Source organism: Monoraphidium neglectum (genome assembly GCF_000611645.1).
Source record: "Monoraphidium neglectum strain SAG 48.87 unplaced genomic scaffold scaffold02910, whole genome shotgun sequence".
In the NCBI taxonomy this organism is placed as follows: domain Eukaryota; kingdom Viridiplantae; phylum Chlorophyta; class Chlorophyceae; order Sphaeropleales; family Selenastraceae; genus Monoraphidium; species Monoraphidium neglectum.
Genome location: NW_014010718.1, coordinates 1 through 7,746, shown reverse-complemented (window position 1 = coordinate 7,746; position 7,746 = coordinate 1). Strand labels below are relative to the sequence as shown.

At 66.0% G+C, this 7,746-nt stretch overlaps 2 protein-coding genes across 2 annotated transcripts; both read right to left on the bottom strand.

Moving 5' to 3' along the window:
• Positions 1–351: 351 nt before the first annotated feature.
• On the bottom strand, positions 352–3,157 carry MNEG_11796 (hypothetical protein; the record flags this gene model as incomplete). Its single annotated transcript, XM_014039733.1, has 8 exons — positions 352–402; positions 566–698; positions 987–1,133; positions 1,462–1,617; positions 1,950–1,990; positions 2,304–2,429; positions 2,738–2,804; positions 3,117–3,157. 8 exons carry the CDS (start codon positions 3,155–3,157, stop codon positions 352–354), a joined length of 762 nt encoding a protein of 253 aa, XP_013895187.1.
• Positions 3,158–3,273: 116 nt separating this feature from the next.
• Positions 3,274–7,188, bottom strand: MNEG_11795 (hypothetical protein; the record flags this gene model as incomplete). The annotated part of the gene is made up of 9 exons (XM_014039732.1): positions 3,274–3,329; positions 3,584–4,109; positions 4,425–4,513; positions 4,768–4,833; positions 5,232–5,312; positions 5,658–5,835; positions 6,067–6,342; positions 6,637–6,731; positions 7,119–7,188. The coding sequence occupies 9 exons, from the start codon at positions 7,186–7,188 to the stop codon at positions 3,274–3,276; spliced, it is 1,437 nt and encodes a 478-aa protein (XP_013895186.1).
• Positions 7,189–7,746: the final 558 nt, after the last annotated feature.

The following is a 7,746-nucleotide window of genomic DNA, read 5'->3' as shown; positions in this document are numbered from 1 at the left end:
GGGCGGAGGGGGTGGAGGGGGAGGGGAGCAATGTGCTGGGATGCGGATGGGAAGACGTGAGGTCAAGGCAGGGGAAAGGGAGATGGGACAGGGGTGGTATTGAGGAAGAGAGCTTGGTTGTACGTGTGCGTGTGTGCGTGTGTGCAATAGGAGGGCGTCAGTGGCAACCAGGTCAAACGTGTGACATGCAGTGAGGCAGGGCAGATGGTGCGTCGGGGTGCACGAGGGGAGGGGGCGGGAGAGGAAAAAGAGGGCGCAGGGGCAGAGGAAGGGATGGTCTCAGAGAGAAGGGCGGGCGTAGGGCAGAGAACAGGGGGGGCGAGGCAGCGGCGGCAGTGGAGGGCAACGGGCTCACACCAGGGGCGGCGCTTGTGGCAGAAGCACCCGAGCCAAGGCGAACACCTGGCGGCTCCCTGCGCCGCCAGGCAGCCCGGCGACAAGCACTCGGCCGAGGCCCCGCCCACCAGGCAAGATTGGCTTTCGCCCGCCGTTGCCGCCCTGACCTGCCCAGCGCCGTCCCCTGCCCCTGTGAAACCGCCTTAAAACGCAACACGTGCGCACTCACCTGCAGCGCGTACGAGATGAGCAACCCCATCGCGGCGGCGCTGGCGCTGCCGCTGCCGAGCTGCTCCACTGACACCAGCGCCGCCATGAGGGTGGACAGCGCCCCCAGGGTCTCCAGGCGCACACCCAGCCACCTGGTGGGGCGGGGCCAAGCCAGAGCTGATGTCATCATTGAGAAGGCAACACGCAGCTCGCAGCGTGGTGTGCGGGCCTAGACCCAGGGGTGTGCTGGGCGTATTGAGAACCTCAAAGGGCCCCCTCCTACCAAACGTTTGAATGACCAAGGAAAGTGGCGACGACAAATTGGATTGTTTCATTCTGAAGGGTTGTGTTGAACTGATAATGGTTTACGCAAGGAGGATGGTGACAAGCGCACACGGCCCCCTGCGCGATGCGACCCCCCCCCACGGCCCCCGCCTGACCTGTTGAGCCCCTGGTTTGCGAGCGACATGGCCGCGTTGGCGTTGACCAGGGCCGCGTGGCGCGCCCTGAGGGGGCCCTCCACCCCAAACGCGCGGATGGTGACCACGCCCGCCAGCGCCTCGCTGACGCTCGACAGGACTGGGGACCTGGGGTGGTGAAGGGTTTAAGGGGCCGCCCAGGTTTCAAGGGTTTGATGGGATTTGTAGGTGTGTGTGTGTGTGAGGGGGGATTCAAGGGTGGAAGGAGACCTTGGTTGATGGGGGTTTAGGTGGCAGTTGTGTCTACTGTTCGAGTGCAACGTATGTAAGCAGGCATCCGTATTGGTTCGGGGCGGGCAGCGTGCGGGTCAAACCGGCGGTGGGCTGCGTGGGTCGAGGCTCGGATAATCATTCCACAGTAAGAGGGCCGAGCCGCGCGCGGTGAAAGCGAACAAGAGCGTACGCGCCCTTTCTCCCCCCCACCCCTCGGCCCCACCTGGAGGTGGCGTCCAGGCGCTTGATCTGGATCATGCTGGCCTGGTAGACGTGGTAGAGCCGGTAGAACACCACCATGAGCGCCACCAGGGCCGGCAGCGCAAAGGGGGCGCCGGCGCCGATGAGGGCCAGGGTGGACACCAGCTGGAGCATTGACCTTTTGGTGGCGGTGGGTGGGAGGTGTTGGGAGGGAGCAAGGGTTGCGGGGCAGGAGTTTCTGAGTCGGTGCAGTTGGGTCGATGGGTCGGATGGGCGGTCCTCGGGCGCAAAGGAGCTTGGTGGGTGTGCGGTGTCGCATCGCCGCTGCGTCGTAGCGGATTGCTGCGGGGCACTGAGGGGGCCGGGCGACCTTGCAGCAATGCGGCTCGGCTCGACGGAAATCGCAGCAGCAGCTAGGGACTTGCTTCAGGAAAAAGCTAGCCCAGCAGGCATTTAGGAGGGGGGAGGTTTGAGGCTCCCCAGAGTCCTGTATTGTGGCGGCCTGCAGACCTGAATGCGAATGATATGTTGGCCGCCAGGTTTTTATCCACCTGTTGCAGGGGTTACGGTACAGGGTTTGCCAAGTCGTCTGATTCAGGAACGGGGCATGGGCTCGAGGACTGGGCCCCGGGGTGGGCAGGCAAGCAGAGGTGTGAAGGCCAGCGCAGGGGTCGAAGGGCGTCCCGATAGGAGTGAGGCTGCGCCTTGCTGGGGGGCGGCACACACAGCATTTGTCACGGAGGAGCAGTGTACAGCATTGAGAATCGCCCCTAGCAGCCCGCCTGCGTCGCGCCACAGCCTCACGCCTGCCACACTCTGTGCATCGAGCCCTCAGACCACGCACCCTCGGCCTCCCCCGCCCACCTCCGAGGTGTCCTTGGTCAGCCTGTTGATGATGCGGCCCGAGGGGGTGGTGTGATAGAACGACAGCGGGGCGGCCAGCAGGGATGACAGCACTGCGTCGTGCAGGCGCCGCCCCGCGCGGAGGCCCTGCGTTTGGAGGTCAATGGGTGGGGCGGCGCGGGGTCGGCTCGAGGGCCGTCAATCCACCATGTTTGGCGGCTTGGATGACGTTTTGTAGAGGCGCGCGTGCGTTCGATTGTTGGCTCAAGGTCAGAGGGTTGCAGGTCCGCATGCGCAGCTTCAGAACGAGGTTGAGATGGCAGCCCAACAGTCTGGTGCAACCGGGAGCCATGAAATTCAGTCGGGCATGCACACATGTCTCCCCAATCCTCACGCCCCAGTCCCCACTGCCACCCCCACCCGACCCCACCCCACCCCACCCCACGCAACGCCACCTGTTGGAAGGCCATCACCGTCGACAGGAACATGAAGACCAGCTGGGCTATCGATATGGCCGCGTACCTGTGGCGTCACAGGCACATCGCACGAGGAATGAAGGAGGGGTGGGTGCATGCGTGCGGACGTGTTAGGTGTGTGGATGCCGGGCAGATATCCTGATGAGGGGGGCTGCCGCGGCTGCTGCGGCTGCTGCGGCTGCTGCTGCTAGCGACCGAGGCAGGACAGGCAGTCCCAGACCGGCGGGGTTGCGTTCCAGGGGAAGAGGGAGGGCAGCGGCGTGCACATGGCCGGGCGTGGCGCTCCTGCAGGACCTGCCTGGATGGGTCAAACCGCCGCCTTTGCCTTCGCGTCTTCTGTTCCCAAACAATCACATACTTGAATGAGAACCATGTGCTAACCCCCTTGATCGTAAACATCCCCGGTGACCTGACGAGCGAAACCCACACCACAACAGTGCCCCCCTCACCCACACCTGCGCTTGCGAGCGTGCACGGGTGCACGTTTGCGCACACACGCACCCACTCGCCCCCTCTCACCAGGTCATGAAGAATTTGGGGGTGTAGCTGGGGTGGGGGTCATCCACAACACCTGGAGCGGGGGGGTTGGGTGTTGGGCAGGGTTGGGGGTCCAGGCAAGCAAGGGCTGGGGGTTGCAGCGCAGCCGCAAACAGATGGGCTGGGATGAGGCCACGTGAGCAAGCTCACCGAAAAGGTGCCGATCGCGCCACAATAGCGATGCAGGTCGGTCGCGAAACGACGACCGCAGCAGCAACACCTGGTGCATCCCCCTATCTTGGTGCTGCTGCCCCTCCGCCCCGCGGGGTGTCCCCAAACCCCGCTCACTGGTCCAGTAGGACAGCCACAGGGACGTGCCCACCCTCAGCGCCTCGGACGTCACGTAGAAGCTGCCCAGCACCCCCACCACCCCCCAGCCGCCGCACGACTTGACATAGGCCGCGACAACCTCCTTTGACACCCGCCCCGACGCGGCGCCCTCTGCCTGCACGAGCCGGCCCCCCGGAACGGCGCCGGGGCCGCCTGCGACCGCCGCCGCCGCCGCGATCGGCAGCTTCCCGTCGCCCGCGGGCGGCGCCTTGCCGCCCGCGGCGTCACCCGCGGCGTCACCGGGTGACGCCTCGTCCAGTTTGTCAACGTCGTCATCCTGCGAGGACTTCTCGCCGTCGTTCTCTTCGAGCTGGGTCTCCCTGACTAATGCGGCGAACCCGCCCCCCGGGATGGCCATGAGCTCATCCAGGGTCCCCACCTCTTCTGCGCGGCCGTCCCGCATGAAGACCACGGTGTGTACCGCGGGGTGCGTCGCGAACTGCAGCTGGTTGGTGGCCAGCACCACGGTCTTGCGGGCGAGGGCCTGTTGGCGGGAGAGAGCAGCCGGGGCGCCGGGTGGCGCGAGTTCAGAATAAAGCAGCACCGTGACCTGGCTCGGCTGGTCGGGGCAGCAGCGGGGCTGCTCCTGGGCTGGAGCCGCTTCAACTGTGTGTCACCCTCTTTGACCATTGCCTGGTGTCCAGATCCCAAGGCCGCAGGGCTGCCGTAATCATCCGCCCCTGACGGATTGCTGCCGATACCCCATCATCGGGGGTGGCCTGCGCATGCCTTGCGCCATCGCCCTCCCTAGCGGCGACCATCGCTGCGGCGCCCCCTCCCCCAATAAAACCCCCCTCACCTGCCGCACCCCCAGGTCGTACACCCTCCTGGCCACGCGCGCGTCCAGGGCGCTCAGGGGGTCGTCCAGCAGCACCACGTCAGAGTCAGCTGCGGTGCGGGGGGGTTGTTGACGGGGGGGGGGGGGTGCAGGCTTAGTGCAGGTTGATGGGTCGTGGGGCTGCAATGACGGACTGTGTAGCTGTCAAGCTGTGTGAGCATGGATCAGATGGATTGACAGGTTGAGAAACGGGGCATGGAAGTGTGTGCGCGTCGCGTGCGTGCCCAGGCTTCTGTTCTCGCGGCTCATGCCGCCGCGCCGCCCGCTGTCGGGATGACCAGATGGCAAGGGCGCGGCGGCCCACCGTAGATCGCGCGCGCGATGCTGACGCGCTGCTTCTGGCCGCCAGAGATGTTGATGCCGCGCTCCCCTGGACGGAGAACGATTGGTACAAGAGCGGCGATGGGTGAGTGTTCGGACAAAAAAAGAAGCATGCGGAGGAGGGGGGTTTGCAGCGAGGGGACAGGGGTTTCCAGCAGGTGGGGACAGGCCGTCCAAGTTGATGATCCGATATCGGTAAGCAGAGAAAAGTGGGGATGGCAGCAGCCCGAGCATGCAGTGCCAGCTGCAGACACAAAGGGAGCAGCAGCCATTTGGATGCTTCGCGGGGATGTGCCGCGCATGGCGATGAGTGCGGCAGCGGAGCAGCATCCCGCATAGGCTGCGCGTTTCAAGCAGTCCGCCTGACGCGTGTGCCTTGCGCCGCGCCCCACGCTTCACGAGCCACGCTTCACGAGCCATGCGCCAGCCAGTGACCAGGGCGCCCACCGAGCTCTGTGGCGTCCCCGGCCGGCAGTGCCTCAAAGTCCTGCTCCAGGCAGGCCGCCCTCACGGCCCTGGAGTAGCGGCCTGGGGGGGATTTGAGGGATGTGTGTGTGTGTGTGTGGGGGGGGGGTGATGCAATTATTCGTGTGAGATGATGCTGTGGGTTAGGGCACGCAGGTCAACCCGCCTTAACCTTTCTCAGGTACCTCGAGCTGAGATGTACAAGCAAAAAACGATGAACTGCACAAACTGGCGGGGACCCCTGCCGTGCTCTATTGTGCGGCCGTCCGCTGGGCTGTCTGCAGGGCTATCCCAGCCGACCCGACCTCACTCGCCAGCCGCGACGCCTGTTCCCCACACCAAAACCCAGATCGGCGCGAACCCAGGCTTTAACGGGCGTCACACCGCACGCCCCCGCCCCTCGCCCACCCTCTTCGTAGGGCAGCCCGAACAGGATGTTGTCCCGCACGCTGCCCGCCAGCACAAAGGGCGCCTGCGGCACCAGCGCCACCGACCCCTCTATGCGGGGCGGCGGGCCGCGGGCCTGGGGCATCTGTCCCAGGGCAGCCATGAGGAACGAGGTCTTGCCGGCGCCTGTGCTGCCGACCTGCGTCGGGCGCGGTTGTGGGTGGAAAGGAGCACTATGATGAGACATTACTCAATCACAGGGGACGCACGAAGTCCCACCGACAGCTGGAGAACCGTGGGCGTGGCGGCCCCGCCACTGCCAACGGCACCACCTGTGCGCACAGATCGCAGCGGGCGCAGCAGACGGCCGCAAGCGTGCATTGTTAGGCGCATGCGTGCATGCGTGTGTGCGACGACGTGGCCGGCTCACCACTGCGATCAGCTTGCCGCGCGGGATGTCGAGGTCGAGGTCCACCAGGGTGGGGGCGCGGTCCGGGTCCCAGGTGAAGTCCCCGTGCAGGCTGACGGCGGGAGCGATGACGTCACCCGTGACGTCACCGGCGCCGTCGGCGGCGGCCGGGGCGGCGGCGGCGTGGCCGACGCCGTTGGCGGCGCCGGGGCTCGAGGCGGAGCCGTGGGAGGAGGTGACCTCCTCCGCTGAGAGGAGCTGGTGCAGCCGGCCCAGCGCCACTTGGGCTTGGGTGGCCTGCGGTCGGGCGCAGGAAGATCGCCAGGGAGTGAGTGGGAGGTGCGCACGAGAGGTGGCAGCGGTCTGATTACGGGCGGGCGGCGGGGGCGCGAGAGCGAGCCGCAACCCACAAGTGCCAGGGGTGCAAGAACCGTGGTCCGCAACTGCCAGGCAAGCGGCGAGATGGCAGTACGCGGCCCTGATAATCGCCCAACCAGCGATGAGTAAAGCACCCTCCGCGTCGACTGCATTATATCATGACATGCAGTGACGCCTGTTCTTCCCGGGGCGGCCCTCTTCCCCCAAAGCCACCTGTGTGATGATCTGTGGCAGCTGGAAGAGGGGGAACCTCAGGACCTGGAAGAGGCTCAGGCTGGTGAAGGCCTCGGCTGCACTCAGGTTGCGGCCTGGGGCGGCGCGCCGCGGTTTGGTGGGGCGGGGTTGGTGGAGCGCATGGTGAGGGGTCGCAGGGCGGCTGGAGAATTGTTGTTGTCTTGGAGAAAGGTTGTCAATGCAAAGCGTAGAAGGGCTGGGGAGGCGCCTGCTTTGGTGCCCTGTGACCTGCACGCCCTCTCCACCACTGGCCTTGCCGCGTGCCGCCGGGTGCCTGCGCTGCTCCTGCGCAATCCGCCCCGCTCGCAACGCCGCAAGGCTCAACCGCTGTCCGACCGCCCGCCACGCCGCATGCTCATCCCGCCCACGTGACCGCACACCCACTCACCCCAACGTATTCACCGGATACCCACTCAACCACCGTGCCCGTTGTATCCCTCCCACCCCCCTCCTCCGCTCACCCATGAGCAGGTATGCGGCAAAGGAGGCCACAGGCACCAGTGTGGGCACCGCGTTCACCAAAAAGCCCATCACGTTCTGGGGGACAGGGGGTTCAGAGGGGCGAGGGAGGGGCGGAGGGGATGGGAGGGGAGATCAGGGCGGCAGGCGTTGGGGCGTGATCACAAGGGAGATGAGGCCGGCCTGGGGAAGGCCTGGACTGGGCTGAGCTGCCTGTGGCACTGGGAGGGCGAGCACCGCCGGGCTGCCTTGAATCAGCGTTACGGCCTGGAAGGCCGCGGTTGGGGCGTGTGCGGGGCCTGCGAGCGGACAGCTGTCCGGATGCAGGCTCACGCCACGTCTCATGCAGCAGCCGCAGAGCCTGGTGCGCCCAAAAACGCAATCGGCTCCCTCACTTTTCAGGATCATTTGCCTGCCTCCCAGACACTGATACATGTGTGCATACACACCCCAACACATGCCTCCCCCCCCAAAGATCCCCCGCCAGACCTGCATTAGCAGTGCCACTGACAGCTGCCGGAGCTCCAGGGCCCGCACTGCGTCGATGCGGCGCGAGAAGGGGGCCTCCCAGGTGGACGCCTTCACCACGTCAATGCCTGGGGGTGGTGGGCACAAGACCGTGTAGTGAGG